We start from the raw sequence: 24,425 nt of genomic DNA, 5'->3' as shown, positions 1-24,425 counted from the left end.
AGAAGATCTGTTTGACAAAGCCCTCTTCACCCTCCAGTGGCTGAGCACAGAATGGGCATATGGCCTGAAAACCATCACATCCATGAGGAACAGGAAGTTGTTGCCAAAACCTGCATCAAAAGAAAAAAAGAAAAAACACCACTTTACTTTCAATTCTCCCTCATGAACGAGACATATCGATGTTATCTGTGAGAAGCTAAGCATGTTTGACCTTTTTTACCACCAAGATCAAAATATCAACTCTTTGCACCGTCCGCTATTACAGTTCTTGCAATTTAAACTCTGAGAATTTGGTGTTAGATTAAGCAATATCGCTAGTGACTATTGAAAGCTCGTGGTAATGTTTTTTAGAAGCCTTTAGCTCCCACGAATTTGCTGTGTTTATTGGTGTGTTATCACCTTTCGATCCTTGAATTCCATCGCACTGTCTACCGCATAATTATCAAAATAGCTTGAGGTATATTTTAGAAGACGGTCAATGGAAATACAGTGTCGAAGAATGACGAAAAGTTAAAGTGAACACCTTCAATGTGATGTCAACTTAAACGAGTTTCATCTCTGAATACTGACAGTGTTGAAGTTAATTTACGTAAATTTTGTCATGGAGCCATTTTCCGCTTCGATTTCTTCGTGATTGATGGTAATGGTTGTGCTTGCGTGACACTCAGTATGATTATTATTCTAGTGGTCACAAAGGCATTTTTTTGGGTGGATTTTTTTTCCAAGGTGTTATAGATCAGGGTACCTTATCATTTCATATCAGAAATTGTGCAGTAACGAGTGGGTAGTTTTGAATCGAAGGGAAATTTCCCTTCCAAATGGGTATCTGACCTATGACCACCACGCTACATTTGTTTCCAAAAGCAATAGACTCGTTCTTTAAGAACGATGCATAACTTAATTCGAGTTGCATTTCATACACTGACAGCCAGTTTAAGGATAACTTTCGAGTTCTAGTTGTCCGACTTGAGCACGATTCCTAAAGCAAATCAGCCTCATTGTGCACCGAACTGAGGACTTCTGGGATATTTACTTGAGTTTTAAGGTGGGTATATAACAGTTTTCCATCTACTTATTAACAAGATTAACCACCATATCGATGAAGGTCTGCTTTAAATGTTTGTTGCGAAAACAGCATCTTTATTTATATGACAAGAAATATCCGTACATCTTGCTGCTTTCGATTTTCTTTTGTAAGTCGTTTGGTGTTGGGATAAATTCTGTATTCAAACAGTCACAACAGAGAAAGGGAGAGGAGATATTTTAAACAAATACCATGACAATAACTCACTGCGGAAACAGTAAACTTTTTGAAACTTTTCGCGTGGTTACCAAAATATCCTTCGAAATCTCAGCATAACTGGAGCAAAGTGTTCGCAAGAATGGGTAAGACTACGAAAAGCACCGTGATTAAGGAATTTTTCCAAAGTCTTTAACTCACAAGAATTTTTTGTGTTTGTTACTGCATCATCACTTTGAATTTCTTGAATTCCGAAGTCCTAAGCAACACGAGGGTTTCATTATATCCTTAGATACATTTTAAAAGAGGATGAGGGGAAAATACAGTGTTAAAAGGAGAAGGAAATGTTAAGCGTACACCTTCAACGTGACGTCAACTTAAACGAACTTCATCTCTTGAATATTGGCAGTGTTGAACTTAGTTTAATATAAATTTTGATGTGAAGTTGTTTTCCGCCTCGCTTTCTTCGTAACTGCATGGTAATCATTGTACTTGGGTAACACGGAGTATTGTTATTGCAACTTCTCACGTTAACGAAAGAATTTTCTATGACGGAACTGTATGATTTTTGTTTGTTTTCAAGGTCTTTTGGTTCAGGGTATCTCACCACTTGATCGTGACATTCGAAATTGTGCAATGACAAGTAATTCAAATAGTTTAAAATAGAAGGGAAATTTCCCTTGCAGGCCTAGCCGCATCTGAACTATGAGATACTTGTTATCAAAAACATTAAAGTGTGACTCTTTCTTTGAGAAAGATGCATAAGTTAATTTGAGCTGCATTTCTAACTCTGATGGTGAGTTTAAGGGTGAATTTCGGGCTGTAGTTATTCGATTTGTGCATGATTCATAGAGATAATCAGTCTTATTATGCGCTGTCAACATTTTTAACAATTTAACTTGAATTTCAAGATGGGTAGATAATATTTTTGTGTTATACTTACTTAGAAGACTAATCACCATATCGATAATAAAGATTCTTTACACAAACGGCATTTTACTTGACATGACAAGAAATATCGCTACATCTTAGTGTTTTCTGATCGATGGCCCTTGTTATTCATCAAGACCTGAGAAATATTATGTGCTTTTAAAAACAGTCAAAGCAGAAAAGAGACCAGCATTTCCATAAAGGTCTGTGAGAAATGTTTGTTGAGCAAACTGCAATATTGGTACATCTTGCTGCTTTATGATCGATGTTTCTTTTTGTGTCGCTGAGTGCTGGGAAAAATTTTGTGTTCAAACAATCGGCATAACAGAAAGAGGTGGAAGAAATATTTTAACCGAATACCATGACAACCCCTCATTGCGGAAACTTTTCGCGTAGTTACCGAAATGTGTTTCGAAGTCTCAGCTTAACTCGAGTCAAGGGGTCCCAAGAATGGGTGAGACTACGAAAAGCACATTACGGGATTTTTACAAAGTCCTTAGCTCCCAAGAATTTGTTGTGTTTGTTACTATCTTTCGATTTCTTAAACTCCGAAATACGGCGCAACACGAGAGTCTCAATATAGCCTTGGATACATCTAAAAAGAGGATGAAGAAAATACAGGGTTAAAAAGAGAAGAAAATGTGAGGTGTACATCTTCAATGTGATGTTAACTTAGATGAGTTTCATTTCTGAATATTGGCGGTGTTAAACTTACTACATGTAAATTTTGCGTGGTACGAGGACTATTTTTATTTCCATTGGTGTACATTTGAGTCGTTAAGTGTAAACAAGGAGAACACTGTTGAAGAACTCTATGATATTATAGGAAACTCTATTTGTGTCGTTTCTTTTAATTTTTTCATTTTTTTTTCTCTTTTTTTTTCACGGTCGTCGCACACAAAGCAGTTTGAAATAGCCAAGTGGAAAGCAGTTCTATTTTTGTCTTGGTTCACAGGTTTCCGACAGTGATTTTGTTTAAAACGCTCTCATGAGAAGTCGCGCGTGAAGTCCTTTGGTTCATCACGCTCCGCGCGTGCACCATCTCTCCCAATCCTGCACCAAAATTGAACGCTAGCCACCTCCTGTTGTAGCTGGGTTACTGTGTCATAAGTAGGATGCATTACTCACTTGATAGCAAAAATTATTACACCTATAAAACACATTTTCAACGGATGAACCCTTAAAGTTTTTATCACTAGTGTTCCTGCATTTATATAGAGGCCTTAATCATTGCGCCGATCAATTCGGAGCTTCAACTACCCCCGTCCAACTTCTGTGTCCGGGAGGAGGAGTTTGAACCTTGTCTGGGTGAGGAGTTTGAATCAGAAGAGTCAAAATTTATTTTTTCAATGAATAGTAACTCACGGTCGCTGATCTGCCTTTTACAAAAGTGTGACCAATTGAAATGCGACACTTGGGTGGAGGTCTTGAAACACAATTTTGGCCGGGGGGGGAGGGAAGAAAGCTGGAATTTAAACAAATAAATCTTCAAAAGTTCGAAGTTAGGAGGTTTCCAAGGGGGAGGATGTTAAAGCTTCAAATTGATCGACGCATAATTGTGGTTATCAGCATGTACTTGCATACTCATGAGTCTGCTAGGTCCGATTCCTAATGGCTGGTGCTTTTGTGGTTGTCAACGTTTTTGTAATTGAGTGTTTTGAAGTGTATTGGACATGTTCCACCGAATAAATTATCCTTAAAAAAAATTTGTTTAGGTTGTTGAAGACATTGTAGCCAACCGTTGCGATCTCAAAAGTCAGAGCCAAACATGTCACTGCAGCCCTTTAGTGACAAGCAGTTGAATTATTTCAAGTTTGCCTCCATCGTGTTGAATGAGTTCGCGAACGCTTTGCGTCAAACGTTCAAGTCCATGTGGGACAACACCTTTAGGCATCTGCCCGGATATCAATCATGGGATGACTCCACAGCAGTAAGGAACTCGTTTCTCACCGAGGAGGGCGGTAAAACCAAAGTTCCCACACACCTTTCCTATAGAGAATGGGACTGTACCACCCTTTTTCAGGCCACCATATATGCGAAGTCCTTCTCTATGCCAGGCAGCACAGGTCATAAGAAGACCCTTGGTGAGTTGTACTTGAAGCACCGTAAAATACCTCATGGAAACTTTCATGCGTCTGTGGTGAGTCCAAGTGGAGACCAGAAAGAAACGTTTGCACTCGCGATTGATCAGCTTCGATTATTAAGAAATTCGCTTTGTCACTCAGAAAAGTCAGAGATTGATAAACCAACTTTTGACCAATACGTGCAGCTGACTAAAGAAGCATTCAAAGCTCTTGGTGTCAAGACTGACCCAATTGATGCCATTGCTGGTTTGACAGAGTCCGACTTTCCCACGAAAGAGGTTCGCAATTTGGAGCAAGGTATCATTCAGGAGCTTCGAGTACTAAACGACTTTCTCAAAGGCGAGAGTATCAACGAATTAATAGCAGTGAAGGAAAAAGTTGACGATAGTGCAAGTAAGGAAGACATTGCTTTGTTGGAGCAAAAAATAGATGACTTAACACTAGAAATTACTCAGAACCAGAGAGGTATGAAAATACAGCTCTTCTGTGGCTATCTTAGAAATTTAAGACAGTTTGCTACACTTCTTAACCTTTTTTCGAGACTAAAATAGGTAACTTAGCTGTTAGAGAACCGTCCGCTTAAATAGACCAATAGTTCAATGACTATTAGATCCGCCATTTTGTGAAAAATTAACAATTTAATAACCTTGTCGCACACGCAATTCTCGACGAGCAGTTCACAAACAGCTGCCGCTCCGGTAGTCGCGAAAAAGATCATTATGCATGCATTTGATCTATCATGTTGACAATTTCAGATTGGCATTTGATTTACAATCCTTTATTATTAAACAGAATACTCATCATGATTGTCACTGTTCTTTGCCATTTTAAAGATTCAACAGTATTACTTCCGCCATCATGTCTTCCTCCGATGGTTCCACACTTCGCCGGCCGCCAAAGAGAATGTGAAGAGATCATCGGTCACCTGAGTTCCACATCCACTCGAATCGTGTCGATATGGGGCTCACCCGGATTTGGAAAAACTTCTGTGGCAACTGCTGTGGGACATAAACTCCAGGCTAAAGAATCACCCGTCTACTTCTTCTCCTTACGTGGGCTAAACTCCAAAACTGATCTAATATCAAAGCTTTTTAGCTTTTTCAGAAGAACTACAAGAGATGACCTACCTCAGCAGCTGCCGATAGACGAAGATCTTTTCAAAGTTCTCACTGAGATTTCGGACGAGTTTGTGATGATTCTTGACAATGCTGATGACTTACTCGAAAGTGGAGCACCGAACGTGAAGGAAAATTTTATACAGTTTCTTCAAGACATTGTTAGTCGATCCAAGAAGGCAACTATTGTTATTACCACGAGGGAATCGCTTGAATTTATGAACGTGCATTTTGAAGGCCACCATGCAGTAAGAATAGGGTCATTAGATGAGTCCTTCTCTCAAGCGTTAGTGAGTGAGTTACTTTCAAACGCTATTACCACATCTGATCGTGAAGAAATTGCAAAAATCTGCGGGCGTGTACCTCTGGCCATTAAGCTGTTGTGCTCAACCATTTCTGAAGACAACACTCAACCGAGTCAGTTTCTAGAGGAGTGGAAAGAATCTGTAGAAAAAAACACTGTGGATCTGTTGGATAATCCAGACTATCCTAGCAATCTGAGATTAAAAGTTTTATTCAAATCGTCTTTTGTAAGACTTTCAGCGCAGGAGAAAGAGGCGCTGGTGTCTGTGAGTATTCTATCAGAGGATTTTAACCTCTCGGTAGCTGCAGCTGTCATGGGTATTAAAACAAGCCTCGAGGCCAAGAAGATCTTGCACAGGCTTCGGAGGAAATCGCTTCTCGACTCTGGTTCCAAACCTAATTCATTTTCGATGCATAAATTGCTTCTGTCCTTTGTTAGAGAAAGAGGAGAAGATGAAATGATAGAAACGATGGTGAATTCAAAAGTGCGCTTTTCTACATTTTACGTTTCCCTGTTTGAGAAGTTGAACGAACAGTTCTTGACAGGACAGTCAATGTCAGCATTTGTTGAGTTCTATGAAGAGAAGCAAAATATAATTCAAAGTCTAACAGAAAGTTGTTCAGATCCTAAGACATGTGACGCTGCTTTTGGTGTTTTGATAAAAGCAGAGATATTTCTAGATTCCCTTTTCTGGTGCGATGGAGAAGTCGTGGACAAAATTTACGAATCAGCAATCGATGTGGCAAAGAAGCTTGGAAAAAGCGTTGTTTACAAACAGCTACTGGTTTCCATGGCTTTTGGTGAAGTGTGCTGGGGCACAAAAGGAAGAACGATGAAGCTGCTACCGGGAGTTGGGGACGAGCAAATGTCATGTTCATCTCTCTCGGCAGAGTATAAAGGAAAACTCTTTTGTTACAGAGGCATCTGTCAAGTGTCTTCTAAGAAAACAGAGGAAGGAATACGAAGCTTAGAAGAAGCTCTTTCGTTGATGTCTGGCAATGCTGAAGAGAGAATTCTCCGAGCAACTGCATTTCAGGTTCTTGCCATTTGTCATCGCTTCAAAAAACAATATTCAATTGCATCACAGTTTTATAAGAAGGCGCTGCAAGAATGTGGAGCATTTGTAGACACGAGTCTTCTTATCATTCCTCCAATGAAAAACAAAGAAGAAGTTAACATTGTCGAAGAAGAAATTCAAACACGAAAACTAGATACTCATATTACTCACCCGCTTAGATTAGAAATAATTTGTGTTGTTGGCACAGCAACAAATCATTTTTTTGATAAATATACCGAGAACTCAATGACCAATTCTGTGATCCAAATAGCAACAGAATTACAGAAACCGACATTACAGAGATCACACGGCTTTTGGAAATTTCAGCGCAACGTCAGAACTACACTAAAGGGTGTGTTCAATCATCCCAAGGAAGCAACTAAATTGTCTGCTGCAAGCATCAGTTATCATGAGATGGCCATTACGGAATATAAAAACATGTCATTAGAGACTCACTCGAAACTTGATGAGAATCTTGGGTTACACGTGCATCAAGAAGAGCTTCTAAAATGTTACTTGGACCATGGAAATTATCTGTGCACGATGCGGAAATATTCTGAGGCCCAGAGATTTTATAATCATGCGCTTAAAATGCAAGTTAAACTGTTGGGAGAAGAGCACCCAGACACAGTTCAGGGTTACAATTCACTCGGAGAAACTCAGCACAAGCTTGGCGACTTTGCTTCAGCACTTCAGTCCAAACAGCGCGGACTTGACATCCTTCTTAAACTGTTTGGAGAGGAACACCCACGCACAGCAAGGAGTTACGAATCCCTCGCTGCAACACAGCAGGAGCTGGGCGACTTTGCTTCAGCACTTCAGTCCAAACAGCGCGGACTTGACATCCTTCTTAAACTGTTTGGAGAGGAACACCCACGCACAGCAAGGAGTTACGAATCCCTCGCTGCAACACAGCAGGAGCTGGGCGACTTTGCTTCAGCACTTCAGTCCAAAAAGCGCGAACTTGCCATTCGAGTTAAACTGTTTGGAGAAGAACACCCAGACACAGCTGAGAGTTACGAATCCCTCGCCGCAACACAGCACGAGTTGGGCGAATTTGCTTCAGCGCTTCGATCAACACAGCGTGGACTTGACATCCGAGTTAAACTGTTTGGAGAAGAACACCCAGACACAGCTGAGAGTTACGAATCACTCGCAGCAACACAAGTCGAGTTGGGTGATTTAGCTCCAGCGCTTCAGTCAATGCAGCGCGGACTTGACATTCGAGTTAAACTGTTTGGAGAAGAACACTCAGATACAGCAAGGAGTTACGAATCACTCGGAGTAACTCAGCACAAGCTAGGCGACTTCTTTTCAGCACTTCAGTCCAAGCAGCGGGGACTTGACATCCGGGTTAAACTGTTTGGAGAAGAATACCCAGACACAGCGAAGAGTTACGAATCCCTCGCTGCAACACAGCACGAGCTGGGCGACTTTCCTTCAGCACTTCAGTCAACACAGCGCGGACTTGACATCCGAGTTAAACTGTTTGGAGAAGAACACCCAGACACAGCGAGGAGTTACGAATCCCTCGGAGTAACACAGCACGAGTTGGGTGACTTTGCTTCAGCGCTTCAGTCCAAACAGCGCGGACTTGACATTCGAGTTAAATTGTTTGGAGAAGAACATCCAGACACAGCGAGGAGTTACAAATCACTCGGAGTAACACAGCACGAGTTGGGCGACTTTGTTTCAGCGCTTCAGTCCAAAAAGCGCGAACTTGACATCCGAGTTAATCTATCTGGAGAAGAACACCCAGACACAGCGAGGAGTTACGAGTCACTCGGAGTAACACAACACGAGTTGTGCAACTTTGCTCCAGCGCTTCGGTCCAAACAACGCGGACTTGACATCCGAGTTAAAATGCTTGGAGAAGACCACCCAGACACAGCGAGGAGTTACCTTTCACTTGGAGTAACACAGCACAAGCTTTGCGACTTTGTTTCAGCCCTTCAATCCAAACAGCGCGGACTTGACATCCAAGTTAAACTGTTTGGAGAAGAATACCCAGACACAGCGAGGAGTTACGAAACCCTCGGAATAACGCAGCACGCGTTGGGTGACTTTCGTTCAGCGCTTCAATCAACACAGCGTGGACTTGACATCCGAGTTAAACTGTTTGGGGAAGAACACCCAGACACAGCAAGGAGTTACGAATCACTCGGAGTAACACAGCATAGACTGGGCGACTTTGCCTCAGCGCTTCAGTCCAAACAGAGAGGACTTGACATCCGAGTTAAGCTGTTTGGAGAAGAACACCCAGACACAGCGAGGAGTTACGAATCCCTCGGAATAACACAACACGAGTTGGGAGACTTTGCTTCAGCGCTTCAGTCCAAACAGCGCGAACTTGACATTCGAGTAAAACTGTTTGGAGAAGAACATCCAGACACAGCGAGGAGTTACGAATCACTCGGAGTAACACAGCACTCGTTGGGCAACTTTGCTTCAGCGCTTCAGTCCAAACAGCGGGGACTTAACATCCGAGTTAAACTGTTTGGGGATCAAGAACACCCAGACACAGCTCAGAGTTACGAATCCCTCGGAATAACACAACACGAGTTGGGAGACTTTGCTTCAGCGCTTCAGTCCAAACAGCGCGAACTTGACATTCGAGTTAAACTGTTTGGAGAAGAACATCCAGACACAGCGAGGAGTTACGAATCACTCGGAGTAACACAGCACTCGTTGGGCAACTTTGCTTCAGCGCTTCAGTCCAAATAGCGGGGACTTAACATCCGAGTTAAACTGTTTGGGGATCAAGAACACCCAGACACAGCTCAGAGTTACGAATCACTCGGAATAACACAGCACGAGTTGGGCGACTGTGGTTCAGCGTTTTAATTAACACAGCTTGGACTTGACATCCTCAAATCAAAATTTTGGCTCATCTTCGGTGAAAAAACCTGTGAAGCTCACGAGTGACGTAAAACAAAGACAACAAAACATTATAAACAATAGCGTACAGCAAAACAATACCTTATGAAACAAAGAAAACCTTGTCAGGTTTTTACACCGAGGATGACCCAAAATTTTGCATTTTTTTCTTCCCTTCAAATATTTAGTTATAAGGGATAACTTGAAGGTTGCTTTGCGAGTATTGCGAAAGCTGTGAGTTAAAAAGTTTTTAAAATGTGCCGGAAAAGTTAAAAGTTAATTGATTGGTTTAGAAGACATTCTTTTGACTTTTGGCATGACAAAAAAGTGATAATTTGTGGATCCAATCAGGATTTGTCATTTATATTGATCTTGTCTTCCGCAACGATCTTCTTCTGTAGCGAAGATAGTCGCTTAATTTTATGGAGTTGATTGTATGTCTTACAAACTGGTCAGTCAGTCAATCAGTCGGTCATTTCAGGTAATTTGGTTTTATTGAGTTGATAGGTCAATTTGTCACCATAAAGGGTTTCAAAGCTGACGTTTCGAGCGTCAGCAAAAGCGAATGTCGCTCAGTCAGTCAGAGTCGATCGATCAGTCAGTCAGTCGGTCAGTCAGTCAGTCCGTCCGTCCGTCATTCAGTTAGTCAGTAAGCCCGTCACTCAATCAGTTTGCCCGTCACTCCCACAAAATTTATGGAAACAAGAATTTGGTTTGTAAAAGAAAATTTAAGAATTTTTTAAATCAAAGTTAATTTAATATCAAGTATTCTTACTGTTGATTTTACATTTTCATTTTGAGGTTTTTCACTTTCTCTAAAACACCGTGAATTACTAGTTTTTGGAGTTGATTGACAACTTGGTTCTAACAGCCTGCAGGCCATCTCTTACTCGTTTCCAGCGTTCACGCATGCTCAGACATTTGACCTCTGTCTTAGTAGCTGTTAGAGCAGTATAAGATTTCACAGACACTGGCTGAGGAGAAAATCAGTGTGGACTACCTTCACTTCAGACCACCTTTTATCTACTACAGGTATGCGAACGTAATTACACTTTTTATGAAGTGGCTTGAAAATACGTTTCCTTTGTAAAATTTGAGCACAATCTAAACAGAAAGAGACGTCTAAAAAGTTACAATAATCATAATTACAAGAATACATCAGCTTTTTTAACAAATAAGTTAATCAATCCAGGCCAGCTAATGTTAATAAAAGCCAATTGCTGCAACAAGGCTGTACACCATTTATTGTTATACTGTTTTATAGATCTTTTATTTATAATGTTATTCGTCGGTCGAGAAGATCAGTTTCGGACAAAGCCATCTACACCCTCCAGGGGCTGAGCAAAGAATGGGGCATATGGCCTGAAAAGCATCACCTCCATGAGGAATGGGAAATTGTTGCCAAAACCTGCATCAAAAGAATAACGAAAAAACACCACTTCATTATCAATTCCTCCTCATGAACGAGACACAGTGATGTTATTTGTGAGAAGTTTACAGTTCATAAGCATCTGCTGAATTACTCCAAGATCAAAAAATCAACTCTCCACACTCTGTCCCACATTTCTTACAATTTCAGCTCTGAGAATTTGGTGGTCGATGAAACAAAAGTCCCCTTGTTAGTATTTTGCTTTCTTCTCACCTCATATTAAGAGCTGCTATAGAAGGTTTTTTTTTACTTTAAGAGGAAATTCTTTTGGTCACTTAAAGGAGAATAAGGGTTATATTGGCTGGCAGAGTGTCTCATATAGGATTACAACTCTGTTACAAAAACTTCCCTAACAGCCTGATAGGTGATTGATAAATTCTTGCTGATGCATAGTGCGACTTTATAGGCTCTAACTGGATGGTAAACCATTGTTTCGTTCAAATTATAGCCCAGAAAAGTCTTGGGGGGGGGGGGGGGGGGGAAGAGGTCTGACCAAAGAAAGACAAATCTAACTCTTTCAGCTGCAACTGAAAAAGACCAATAACGAGTTTCTCCCTAAAATATCAATGTAATTTTGGGCAAAGATGTGATTAAGATGAATGTAAATATCAACCGGAGGATACTGATCTTCAGTGTAAAAATGTAAGGGTATCTCATTCTAGAGGGACAAGGAACCTTTAACCCGACTGTTTTCCCAGTGCAAACATGTCCACACAGTACAAAAGTATGTGTAGCAGCAGGTTCTCCCTGATAGAATGCCAGTTCTTTTCCAAGAGTAAGTGGCACATAACTGTATACCTGATAAAGCAGTGGAAATTATTAATGTCATTTGACACCAGCTAGCTTAAAAAGTAAAATGGACACCTTTAGTGTCAAATGTTTTCCACTGTGGTAAGCCAGTCAGTAAATAGGATAATCTCCCCCCCCCCTCCCCCCACTCCAAGAGACAGTATTCCAGGCACCTTTTGACAATGACTACATCAGTGGATGGGACTAATGAAGGTGGGATAGGGGAACCCTCTCAAAAATGACTAGCAAGCACTCAGGAGTGAAAGGTGACTGCCACAAGACTGCTCTTAATCACTGAGATCCACTGCAATATCGCTGTGATGGATGTTCCACATGAGCCTTCACTGACCAAAAGAGCCCACTATAATTCTGAAAATTAACCCGTTCATTTCCAAGATCTCCTGATTGATTCTCCTGACTGTCTGCCATACAATTCTTATAATGATAGTTTGGAGAAAATGGAGTTGGATCAAGTAATAACCCCCCTGTATGATATTGTTTTTTTATTCTTATAATCACTTGTCTGCTTGACACTGTTTTGACATTGTAATGAGAAATTCTGTCTTAGTCACTCACAGGAGTAAAGGATTGACTGCATTAAAATGTCTAAATTTACCCTTCAGAATCCTTGTAGAAAATTTCATCAGAATTCTATAAAATCTAAAATTCCTTTGTAGGAAAAGTTACTTCTTTATCTCTTCTTAGAGTCATTTTAAAGGCTAGTTATGCTAGGTTTTACTAACTGTAAACAAACTGGACAAGTTTTTTTGTCTGCAAGATTTCTCTCAGGTGAATTCAATGAATGAAGACCATGTACATGGCCACACTTGAGGTACATGTAGGGCTGTTCATTGGTCACTCTGCTTGAGAGCTGAAAGTGAATTATGTGAGGCCTCTTCAGCTTATCATTATTTGACCAACTTGATACCATAGGTAGGTGGAGTGTGTATACTTTGTATTGCAGTGAAATTATTATCAATTTTTTAGTTTTTAATGGTGAGAGCTTTCAACCAGCAAAATGGTTTTTAAAGTAATTCAGACACCTTTGAATTTGAGTAGTGATTTCTATTAAAACCTCATTTTCAAAGGCCTCCAATACTTATTTTTACAGAATTTAACTGATGTTTTGCAACAGCCATAAGTGACTGCAAATGGCAGGATTGACTGAAGAACATCTGTTAGGTTAATTATAAACTTGACTGTCTGTTACATAGAGAGTGTGCTCACAGTCTGATAATGATGATGATGATGATCATAATAATGATGATGATGAGGACAGTGAAGACGACGTTGATGATAATGAAAGTAATGATGATGAAAATGAATTAAACTCTAAAATTGATTTCAGTAAAGAGTCGCTTCTCCGTCCCAGATTCAGGTTCCACCAATATTTCTTGCTTGTTCACTCTGAAGACCAAATGCACATTTTAAGGTGACATGATATTACCCAGTTCTTGTTTCATCTTCTCAGCTGTTCACAAGTGTTCTCCACTATTTCTACTGCCTTCACACTTGTGCAAGGAAATGAGTATGTAGCTATCAAGATACCATAGGGTAGACTGCACACTATGATTCCAGATCTGTTATGATGTGACAATGCATATACACTGAAGTAACAGAACAGAAAAACATTTATCAATAACATGAGTACTCGGGTAAATCAGTGGAAAACAAATCACACCAAAAAAAACATTTGGGGGGTGTCTTTAAATTGTATTTATCAACATGATTTCAAGTTGACTATCTGAAAATTTGCAAACAATAATGATATAATGGCCTGCAAATGGTAGAGTTGGTGTAAAATTGAAATCTCAAACAGTCTGGGAAGCTTAGAGCTCACCAAGCTGGTTATACAAGTATGCCACAAATATCTTCCGCAATGTCTATACCTGTGTAAAACCCCAAATATGGTGAGTCTGTGGGTTATGAAGATGTGAACTATTGTGGATTGCAGTTAATTAGCAATGGAAGGGCCAGGTCAAGCATATTAATAAGAAGTTCACATTATTTGATAAACAGAGATCTGAATTTTTAAATACTTTTTTTATGAACTTCCATGAGTGTAGCAGATAGATTTGATCCTCAGAATATAAATACAATATCACACTGACAAGTGATGAGAATAATTAAAGAAAAAAATTAATTAGTGGGTTGTTAGTTGATCGAATATCAAATTCTCCAACTAACATCATAAGAATTGTATGGCAGACAGTAAGGAGAATTGCTTGTGTGATCTTGGGAGTTAGAAGACCTTTGTTCACATCTTTTCTTATGAAGTTTTTGTTATGAATACCAAGATTTTAATAGAGTAACTATTGTGGACACAGGGAACGGGTCAAAAAAAAAAAAAAAAACCCTGGTTGATACAAAGTGTATGTTGACAAATTTTCTTCCCTCTCAACTCAGCAGAGAAAATTTACATTTCTTACAAAAATTCTTTCTGTGGATAGTTAATTTTATTTAATCTCTTGATCACCATTTGCAGATCACCTTTTGGCAAGCAGCAGAGTTTGTGGGAAAATAAAAGAAGGATTCAGGATCCTAGAAAACCATTTTTTTCTGTTCAAAGAATTTAAAACATTGCTTTACAGTCAATGTAATCATGTTTTGTGGATTCTGTAAAAATATAAATACAGCTGTACCCCTCCCTGCTGGTGTTTATGACTCCCACCATCCCTTCGGAACTGTAATTTAAAATTCCAGTTTGGCTGATTACAATTATTTACAAAACATTCCCTATGAAAGTGGACCACCTGGACATAAATTGCCTTATAATCCCTCATTTCTCTCTAGCCCTTAAGTGGGAAGCTTTGCAGATTAATGATAAACAAAAAAGTTTTTCCTACTTCCTGCCCTACAATCTCTCATCTTATAATCTTCTCATGTCTATTCCACACCCCTCCCACACCCCTCCCATTTCTCTCCCGACCCTTTCAGTTCCCTATTTCCCTGAGATCCCATACATTTCACTATTCCACTAAATCTTATAATTTGAATCTGGGAAATTTCTTGTAAGCAACCTAATTTTCTTCAAATTAGACAAACAGAACCTACCTTGTTCTTCAGCTGTTGTGGTAAAGATAACAAGAAACTGGTTATAGTATTAAGTATTTCTGCAAAAATCAAGAAGACCCACATCAAAACAATATCAAGCTGACAAGCGATGAGAAATAAAGAAAAATATTACTTAATTAAGGGAATTATTAGTTGATCCAATACCAAATTCTCAGAACTAAGATTATAAGAATTGTTTGACAGACAGCAAGGAGAATTCCTCATGAGATCTTGGGATTGAAAGGGTTAGGTCCACCATCAAATGTTGATATTTATTATCAAGAGGCAACTTGAAACAAATGTCCACAAACCTTTCACTTCCAAAGATAAACAGAATTAAAATCCTATTGCAATAACACTTCACACCTCAATACCAGTATGCAAATTCTCTCTACTGTTCTCTTCACATTTCTTAAAGTGCTGACAAGGAGAATTCGTTTACCAATCAAGAGGTTCTTTATTGGTGATCATTATCTTTATTCTCCTAACATTAGTGTTTGATTCAGGGTTAATATTGTAAGGAGAAATTAGATGCTAGTTTCTATTAGAAGTCAAAGGGTTAAAGACCCATACAGAGAAGCAGTGAGAACTAAGAAAATTGTCAACTAGTTTGTAGGGGATATTGCTTTGATACAATACCAATTTCTCAGGATTGACTAAGAAAAAAACAAATTGTCATCCACAAGGAGAATTAGCTCTATGGTAATAGGAGAATAAAGCATTTTAAGTATACAGGCCAAATACAGCAACTTTTCCCTGATTCAGATCTTTGAGGTTCCCATATAAGTAGATTAAATCTCCCTGTTTGGTCAAGAAAATCACACCATCAAGAATGGTGCCAACAAACAGATGTTCTGTGGATGTATATCAAGTATAAATGGGAAATGAGACAATGTTCAGTATTCATGGATGGTGCTCTGGTTTAAATCTGATCCTTAGAGAGGGACATCTATGGATCAACACAACTGTGCCACCAAGACTTGGAGTTAAACTATGTTCAGGAGCATTTTTCAAGACCAATCCAGACTAGACACCATTAACTTGTGCTACAAAACAGTATTTCTTGTATCACTATTGGATGAGAACCTGTGAACAACATGTGAAATATCATCTGACACAGAAACACCCTCTGAAAAAACCTGTGAATTTTGCAAGGGCTGAATTTTGGTGAAAAATCACAAAATTTAGAACCTGAGAAAAAACTTGTGAATTTTAAGAACTGTGAAAAAACATGTGAAAAAACATGTGAGCAAAATATGAAGAAATTTCGCTTTTAAACCCTGTGAATAAACCTGTGAAATAACCTCTGACGAAATTTCACTGAAAACATGCTTAAAAAACCTGTGAAAAAACATGTGAGTTGCCAAATTGTAGATTTGGCTATCCACACCAATCTAAGAAATTGCAGGATTTGGTTAAATCTTGCAATTCTTTGATTAACCTGGCCAATCGTCTCATTTGTGTGGACATTGCCAAATGATACACATTGAAATCCGCAGGCCCAATTGGCGGGACCAATCTTGAGATTATTTGTTTGCTTTGATACGTTGTTTGTTGACAAATTGAAATTGGTTTTCACGTGTCTGTTTTGTGAATTTCATATATAACATTGTCAAAGAAGCTGAGGATCCACTTGCCTTGTGGATCAGCAGACTATTTTGACAATTGTCAATAACAGGACACATTGAAAACTGACAATTTTGTTTTTTATGACAACAAATTGTCAAATTGTCTGCTCTTGTTCATTTACACGTCACATAAATTGTAAGTTCACTTGTCAGCTGTCTGCTTACAGACATGCAATCAAAATTAGGCAATGAGCGTGCAATAATTTCTGTGGTTATCATTAAATCTTACTTTGCTCATAATGGGATTTAATAAAGTATATACGGTAAAATTAAATGAAAATCCAAAGAATTTTTACATCCTGTAAACCACAAGTTTTTCCATGATTTTTTCCCTATGATTATGATAAAAATATCAAAATAAGACAAAAAATACATATGATGCACGATCCTCACAGTAGATAGCGTTATTATTAGAGGGCTGCACTAGTATCTGCGATACTAGTGCAGCCCTCTACCAATTGAGCTAACAAGCCAACTGGGAGCAGGCCGTTAAGTTGATTCGTAATAAACCCGTGAAAGTGATATCTGAGTTACAATGAAATATATGAAGTTCATATATTTTGTACTGCGGTATTAGATACATATGATGCACGATCCTCGCAGTAGATAGCGATATTTAAGCAATAGCGAAAATCAGACCTTAAAAAAATCAGGCCTGTACGGGATTCGAACCACTGACCTCTGCGATACTAGTGCAGCGCTCTACCAATTGAGCTAACAAGCCAACTGGGAGCAGGCCGTTAAGTTGATTCATAATAAAAATCAGGCCGTACAGGCCTGATTTTTTTCAGGTCTGATTTTCGCTATTGCTTAAATAGCGCTATCTACTGCGAGGATCGTGCATCATATGTATCTAATACCGCAGTACAAAATGCTCGAAACGTCAGCTTTTGTAATCGTTACGGTGGCCAATTTCTCATTTCAACTTTGTTGATATATCCAAATTATTTTGTCACCCCCACCGACGCAGCCCCAAACAGTTTTTTTAGGAACTATCAGCCTTTATTCATAAATATATATACTGGCTTTATCATTATGTCACCAGGTAGCTTATAAAAGAACTATTTGTTATAAGTGGTGTGTTTCGATAGAGCTACAGAGGGAGTACATACAGAGGTAGCTTTTACTGAGCAATTGCAAATGTAACTGACAGTATTTTCTGTAAACTAAGCAAATTTCATGTACATCCATCATGATATTTAGTAAAATGTGTCCAACTTGGCCTTTTTTATGTCAGTACTATTAAATTTTAACATTAAATGATGCTTGATGTTTGGTCAAATTATTGTAAATTAACAAGTCATGAAGATTTACTTCAAAGGATTCAATATGATGCCAATATTGTGCATGTGGTGGCACTGCAGTGGCTTGAGTGCACTCTCTCGATGAGAGCTAGTGAAGTAGTTGAAAGACAAGGAAAGTTTGACTGGTATAGAAAGAATTTAAAAGGCAGAACAAGATGTTTCAATTAGGTAAGATTAATGTGATGATATAAAGACAATTAGTTGAGTACATGTATATCTTCCAAAATATGAGTAACCAATCCTTAATACACAATTTAAGGTCTGCTAGTCTAGCTATATATAGATGATACAGATGGAATGTATATCATCAAACTCATCATGTGTGGATCGATCAGTAAATATAAGGTAAGGGTGATTATTTTGTAACCTGTAGCAGTTAAAAAATTATCATGTGCATACAATGTATACAAGAATCGTGGTCAGGTCATCTGACACAGTGAATATGGTGACTGTGGTACTAACAGCTGGAAACAAACTTATAATCAATGATATTTTTGTAGTTTATTTTAAAATATACGTCCATGTGGTACTTATCTTGCTAATGTGACAGCGGAACATTTTGTTGTTGGCATTACAAAATAATTATTTCAAACCTCATCAACTTTAACTAATATAAGTTACTTTTTGCACTGTGCAAAAAGTAACTTTTTCAGATGTCTTTTAAAACTTATTAATAAGTCTTTGGGATGGTGAAAAAGCTCCTACTTTGTCTTAAACACCTTAATCTAATTTTCTCACAAACTTTTAAAGATTCTGCACATCTCACAAGCTATCCTTGTGAAATTAAAAGGCTGAGAAATGTGTGCGCTGTTAGTACCTCCTGTGGTCTCATACAAAGCCATAGAAAACTTTCCTAAGGGTTTGTATCAGGGCTTTTATCTGGAGTATATCTGGTAGCACTCCAGGTTACTTCATTATGTTTACCGTGAGATGTCATAGTCTTGCCAGTTTTTGACAGAAAGGTTTAAGGTGAAACGAGAAAGCATCTTCACTGGAGCACCTACAAAATTACAGTTTTCTATTTTTTGACAGCATGCCTTCTGCTATCCCACAATGTTTAACAAAACAATTCGTGAAAACGTGTAACGCAACGAGTTACGCGTGACAGAACAGTCTGCTTGCAAAACATGCAGTTCCTTAAATGCAAATCAGAAGTAGCTAAAGCACTGCTGATACAACAGTTTGGTTATGGTGCCTATTAATACTCTCCGTATTAATAGGCATCTTAGACGAAGGGCTAAGGCTCGAAACTTCAGCTTTTAAACTCTTTATGTGGCCACTTTACATTATCAACTTGGTTGATAAGACCAAATTACCAATTAATACTCTGTTTCGTAGCATCTAAAACAAAGTTGTGGGGGGTTAAATTGAGAGAAGGTGATTTAGCTCTGAGGCGAGGTCTTGAAAGTTGTTTCATTCGCGTTGCCAGAACTGTGTATCGTTGGAAAAATATTGTAAACTGCGAACTTCACAAAACAATATGAAACAAATACATGAGACGAACTCACTCCAGGCCTCCCCTGATTGCATCTGTTAAACTCTTCTTTCTTGGCCTTACGTACCCTCCCCTTAGTTCATCTGAAGCACTTAACGCTTAATCTAAGTCAATATTTTAGGTAGCAGAACAAACATCAGTCTACTAGAAGAGGAAAACCATAGTTAGTAGAGGTCCCCTCTACTAACTATGGGAAAACTCAAGGTTATGTAGTTATCGACAGGCATTCCTATCATATTAGTTACCAGTCTCATTCAGAATTTCATGGGTTCGCAGCTTCTCGTAGCCGAAAAGGAGCCGAAAGCAGCCGAAAGCAGGTCGGAAAAATAAGTGGTATTTGAAGATTTTATGATCACAATGGTGCATCATTTAAAAGGCTTCAAAAATAATTTTTGTTTGTTTATTATCAAAGTCATATTTCAAAGTATCACATCACCTACTGTGGCGTCGGAAATTTATCAGGGGAATTCATTAGCGGAATTTCCCTTTCAGGGGTGCATCTATCCGATCAATGACCATCACGCCACAAGAACAATAGATTATAGATGTTTCTTTAGTCGGTGCGTAACTTGCGTCGCTTTCCTAACACTGAGATCAAGTTTTAAGATGCATTCGAGCAGTAATCGCGGATTTCGTGTATATATATTTAATTCACAGTAGTCAGCCTCTTTGTGCACCGGCAAGACTTCTGACATTTTAGCTTGAATTTCAAGATAGGTAAATAGCAGTTTTCCATCTACTTAACAAGACTAACCGCCATATCGATGAAGGTCAGCGATAAATGTTTGTTACCCAAACAGCATCTTTCATAACATAAAAGGAAACATGATCGGTACATCTTGCTCTTTTCTGAGCGATTTTCCTTCATGGGTGTGAGATAAATTTTGTCTTCGAATCCAAAGTCACAACAAAAAAAGGGAGAAGAAATATTTTAAAAAAATATCATGACAATCACTCATTACGGAGACAATAAATTTTTAAAACTTTTCGCGTGGTTACTGAAATATCTTTCAAACTTTCAGAAAGAATGGGTAAAACTAAGAAAAGCACATTACGAGATTTTCCCAAAGTCTTAAACTCCCAAAAATTTGTTGTATTTGTTATGCGTCATCGCTTCCAATTTCTTGGATTACGACGTACTGTGCAACACGAGAGTTTCACTTGAGATCTGGAATTGTGTAATAACACATAATTTTTGAAATAGTTTAGAATCGAAGGGAAATTTCCCTTGCATTGCAAGCTCAAGTGCATCTGACCTATGACCATCACGCCATATTTGTTTCAAAAACAATAGTTTGACTGCTTCGATGCATAAGTTAATTTGAGTTGCGTTTCTAACACTGATGGCCGTTTAAGAATTAATTTCAAGTTCTAATCATTGGATTTGTGCATGATTCATAACGGTAATCAGCCTCATCATGCGCTGTCAAGACTTTTGACAATTTACTGAACTTGAATTTCAAGGTAGGTTGATAACATTTTTGCAATATACTTACTCAGCAAGACTAACTACACATCGATGATAGAGGTTTGCTGGACAAACGGCATCTTTCATGACATGACAAGAAATATCGCTGCATCTTGTCGTTTTCTGACAGCCTCTGTTAGTCGCTACGACCTGAGATATATTACGTGCTTTTGAAAACAGTCACAACAGAAATTAGAAAATCTTCAATCATTGCGGAAGCTTTTCGCGTAGTTATCGAAATATCTATCGAGGTCTAAGTTAAACTCGAGTCAAGGAGTCCTAAGAATGGGTGAGACTGAGTCAGTCCCTGAGACTGCGAAATGCACATTACGGGATTTTTCCGAAGTCTTCAGCTTCCAATAATTTGTTGTGTTTGTTACTGCGTCATCACTTTCGATTTCTTGAATTCCGGCCGACATAAGGTGCAACACGAGAGTTTTAATATAGCCTCGGATACATCTAAAAAGAGGATGAGGGAGAATACAGGGTTATAAGCTAAGAGAAGAAAGTGTAAGGTACGGTGGAAGAAAGAAGTGAGAAAGAAGTAAAGAACATAGTCAAGGAGGAAATGCAAGGGTCTGGTTGCCTGTCGGGTTACAGGAAAATGTGGCATTTGCTTAAAATAAAGTACAGTATTCACAGACAAAGTGCAACATTTTTAATGCAACAGCGCTGTAGTTAATGCATAGTTAACAGAGGGGACTGGTTAGGAGACCCGGCGAACATCAAAGGAGTATCTCTTTGTTTTCGTTTTGTCCCTATGACGTCACCAAGAGAGTGCACAGTCAACCAGCTGAATACAGAGCGCATGGGGAAGACATTGACAAGAAGCGATACTTTACGTAGATGTTTGATTACATGGAGATAATTATTGGAGTTTTAACTATATATTTTTATGATATACCATGCCAGGCCGAAACTGTGCGGTCTTTGGCTGTGGATCGTGAAGGCGGACCAAAGGAATTGGAATTTGGAAACTGCCAAAAGCAGACGACGCGAAACATCGCGAATGGCGCGAATCTTGGCTCGGGTAATTGACTCCGATTTTAGGGAGCAAATCAAGAACGATCGAGTGTACACTTGCGAGAAGCATTTTTCACCCGAAGATTTCGAGATATGTGAGTATTATCGTCTATATTTTATGTCTCTGTGGTCTGTTTACATCAGACTCCACTGTTAGTACGTCTTGAACGATCTCGTCCCTCTTGACCTTTTGCAATCTCTTCTCTGAAATATCTTTTAATCTTCGACCTTTTATGTGTTAATTTCAGTTTCTACTGACAACACAACTCGAAAGAAACCGAGATTCGACGCATTATCTAAGCTAAATATGCCTACGAAAAGCATTGAATCTCGCAAGCCAACGCCGAGACCAGAGCGTCGCCATCATCTAGCAGATTCAGTTTGCACTAACGTCAACTCAGATGTATGCTGATGACATTTCATCCCATGTCCTGGTATTTATGGTGCGTGGCATTTGTACTGAACTTAAGTTTGCCTTAGCTAATTTTGCTACCACAGGAATTACATCTTATCAGCTCATACCCTTGTTCTGGGAAGTAGTATGCCTATTAGAAATCACATGCAATCTTTGGGTGCTTGCTACCACAGCAGATGGTGCAAGTCCAAATAGAAAGTTCTTTCGTCTTCACAATGCACTTGGAGATGTGCAATGTGATGTGTGCTACGCACCAAGAATCTCTATGCCCCACACAGATATATATACCTTTTTAGTGATGCACCACATTTCATCAAGACAACAAGGAATTGTCTTATTCATTCAGGGGCAACAAAGGCAACCAGATACAGGTGGAATGAGGGACAGTATGTCTTGTGGCAGGATATCACAAGCATGGTGTATGAGGACTTCAACAATGGTCTGAAACTGCTGCCCAAGCTTACATATGAGCATATTAACCTGAATGCTTATTCAGTTATGAGGGTTAATCTTGCTGCACAAGTCTTGAGCTCAACAATGGCAGCAGTCCTAAAAGCATTTGGCCCCCCGAAGCAGCTGGCACTGCCAAACTCTGTGAAATGGTTGATGGTTTCTTTGACTGCTTAAATGTGAGAAGCAGGATTGAACATATCCGTAAGCGCAAGCCCTTCCTGGCTCCATGTACATCACTTCAGGATGACAGGTAAGCATTTTATCTTTGACTGGTGAAAGGATCTCACAAGTAAGCTTTAGTTAGTAAATGAGTGAGGTGAAATAGGTATCTCTTGTAATACCCAATTTATCATATAATTAGCTATATGTCCAATTTTACTTTCCTATAGATAAACAGCTTTTAGTGTGGATTAGTTAAAATGACAATTTTTTTTAATTCAAAGGAGTAAATATGGATAATTATATGATAAATAAAATTATTTCTATGGAAAATATAGAAAATAAATCAAAATTATAATTAATCAGAACTATAATCCTACTATTATTTTTCCTAGATTTGAATTCCTGATGAAATTTCTGGAGTACCTGAACTCATGGAAAACCTGCACAGAGAACAAACCTGGTAACTACACCCAGAAAGCCAGAGTCAAAATGTTCTTAACCTGGCAGACACATGAGGGATTTGAAATCACCATCCGTTCTGCAATTGAGTGTACAAAGTTCCTTCTCCAGGAAGGAATGGAATTTATTTTGATAGAACGCTTCTGTCAAGACCCAGTTGAACAATAAATTGGAGACCAGCGCAAACTTGGCAGGCATTGTGATAATCTAGATATTCACCAATTTGGATATAATGCCAACACCATCCGCATCCAGCGGTCTGTTTCATGCAAAAGCGATAACACCAGGGGGAGGAAGGATAAGTATCAACAATGGGAACAAGTGACAAATGATAAATTGCCATGCAGAAAGAGAAGAAAAACTGAATGATAGTTATTCATTGTTAAAATCAATTCAAGTATCATTTAGCCTCAAGTGATAATGATGATAATTAGATCTTACATTTTGAAAGATATGCTTTAATTTAGTAGTAGATTATTAAATTGATGTCTTTTGGATGATTTTTGAGACATGTGAACAATATGTAAACAAATTTTTATCTAAAAGTCAATAATATCTTGAAACACCAAGACCGCTGTTGACGTCATTATATAGTAACTGATAATTTTATTGCATATCTGGCAGGTGTATATATGTAGCTAGAGTAATAATTACAGCTTTTGACAATAAATAATAACATGAAACTACAGTATTTCCCTGTTGTGACCTAAAATTATTTACAAATCAAGCATAAGGTATCTAGCACTGTTCAGTACTTAAGTGTCCCATTTTATGAATTATCCAAAGAAGCTTAAGAAATTAAAACCTTTAGACATAAACCTTTAGCACGGTAAAGTCGGAGGTGTTTTCTCTAAGCTCTTCCAATGAATTAACTACCTTTTCATTTTATATTGACTCTTTGTACAGCTGAACTGAGAGTATGACTCAATTTTTTGAAGATAGTGATGATGTCTTCTATATCGTTTTGTCCGTTAAAAATGGGTTGAATCAACAAAATAAATCCAAAAAAAAGGTACAAAAGAAGTTCAAATGAAAAAATTGAAAATTCAAGTCTCTGACATAGCAAATTAGACAAAGAAAATATATAAATACATAATTGGATTACCATCGATAGGCCATAGAGTAGCGCCAGGAATACC

General features: G+C 38.6%; 3 protein-coding genes and 1 long non-coding RNA gene across 12 annotated transcripts in view; 2 read left to right on the top strand and 2 right to left on the bottom strand.

Annotated features, from left to right (window-relative positions):
- Nucleotides 1–709: 709 nt before the first annotated feature.
- On the top strand, nt 710–10,836 carry LOC148727849 (uncharacterized). 2 transcript variants are annotated; one of them, XM_088762789.1, is made up of 3 exons: nt 710–1,045; nt 3,886–4,719; nt 5,088–10,836. In XM_088762789.1, exons 2-3 carry the CDS (start codon nt 3,939–3,941, stop codon nt 9,452–9,454), a joined length of 5,148 nt encoding a protein of 1,715 aa, XP_088618915.1. In that variant the 5' UTR covers nt 710–1,045; nt 3,886–3,938; the 3' UTR covers nt 9,455–10,836. The 2 variants fall into 2 exon arrangements, 1 of the variants encoding a protein (XP_088618915.1); XR_016002336.1 differs by lacking the exons at nt 3,886–4,719; nt 5,088–10,836 and adding an exon at nt 1,533–2,234.
- On the bottom strand, nt 10,811–15,374 carry LOC148727848 (uncharacterized). Of its 2 annotated transcripts, none has more exons than XR_016002368.1 (2): nt 14,880–15,374; nt 10,811–11,015 (listed from the first exon to the last, which is right to left on the bottom strand). It is a non-coding gene; the product is annotated as an uncharacterized LOC148727848 (long non-coding RNA). The 2 variants fall into 2 exon arrangements; XR_016002367.1 differs by lacking the exon at nt 14,880–15,374 and adding an exon at nt 12,569–14,873.
- A 5,225-nt stretch (nt 15,375–20,599) lies between these two features.
- LOC111344744 (uncharacterized) lies at nt 20,600–23,977 on the top strand. Of its 3 annotated transcripts, none has more exons than XR_016002344.1 (4): nt 20,600–20,770; nt 21,687–21,892; nt 22,046–22,915; nt 23,220–23,977. XR_016002344.1 is itself a non-coding variant. In XM_088762812.1 (3 exons), exons 2-3 carry the CDS (start codon nt 22,812–22,814, stop codon nt 23,452–23,454), a joined length of 339 nt encoding a protein of 112 aa, XP_088618938.1. In that variant the 5' UTR covers nt 21,289–21,892; nt 22,046–22,811; the 3' UTR covers nt 23,455–23,977. The 3 variants fall into 3 exon arrangements, 1 of the variants encoding a protein (XP_088618938.1); XR_016002345.1 differs by lacking the exon at nt 20,600–20,770 and having other exon boundaries at nt 21,286–21,892; nt 22,046–22,240; nt 22,559–22,915; XM_088762812.1 differs by lacking the exon at nt 20,600–20,770 and having other exon boundaries at nt 21,289–21,892.
- Nucleotides 23,076–24,425, bottom strand: part of LOC148727847 (uncharacterized) — a 3,642-nt gene continuing 2,292 nt past the window's right edge. For all 5 annotated transcript variants that reach the window (XM_088762802.1, XM_088762804.1, XM_088762801.1 and 2 more), the window contains one exon: nt 23,076–24,425. This exon is cut by the window's right edge and continues 1,191 nt beyond it. The gene's annotated coding sequence lies outside the window, so the exon portion shown is untranslated.

Source organism: Stylophora pistillata, chromosome 6 (assembly GCF_964205215.1).
Source record: "Stylophora pistillata chromosome 6, jaStyPist1.2, whole genome shotgun sequence".
NCBI lineage: Eukaryota > Metazoa > Cnidaria > Anthozoa > Scleractinia > Pocilloporidae > Stylophora > Stylophora pistillata.
The sequence above is the reverse complement of the archived record's forward strand: the minus strand, read 5'-3'. Positions and strand labels throughout refer to the sequence as shown.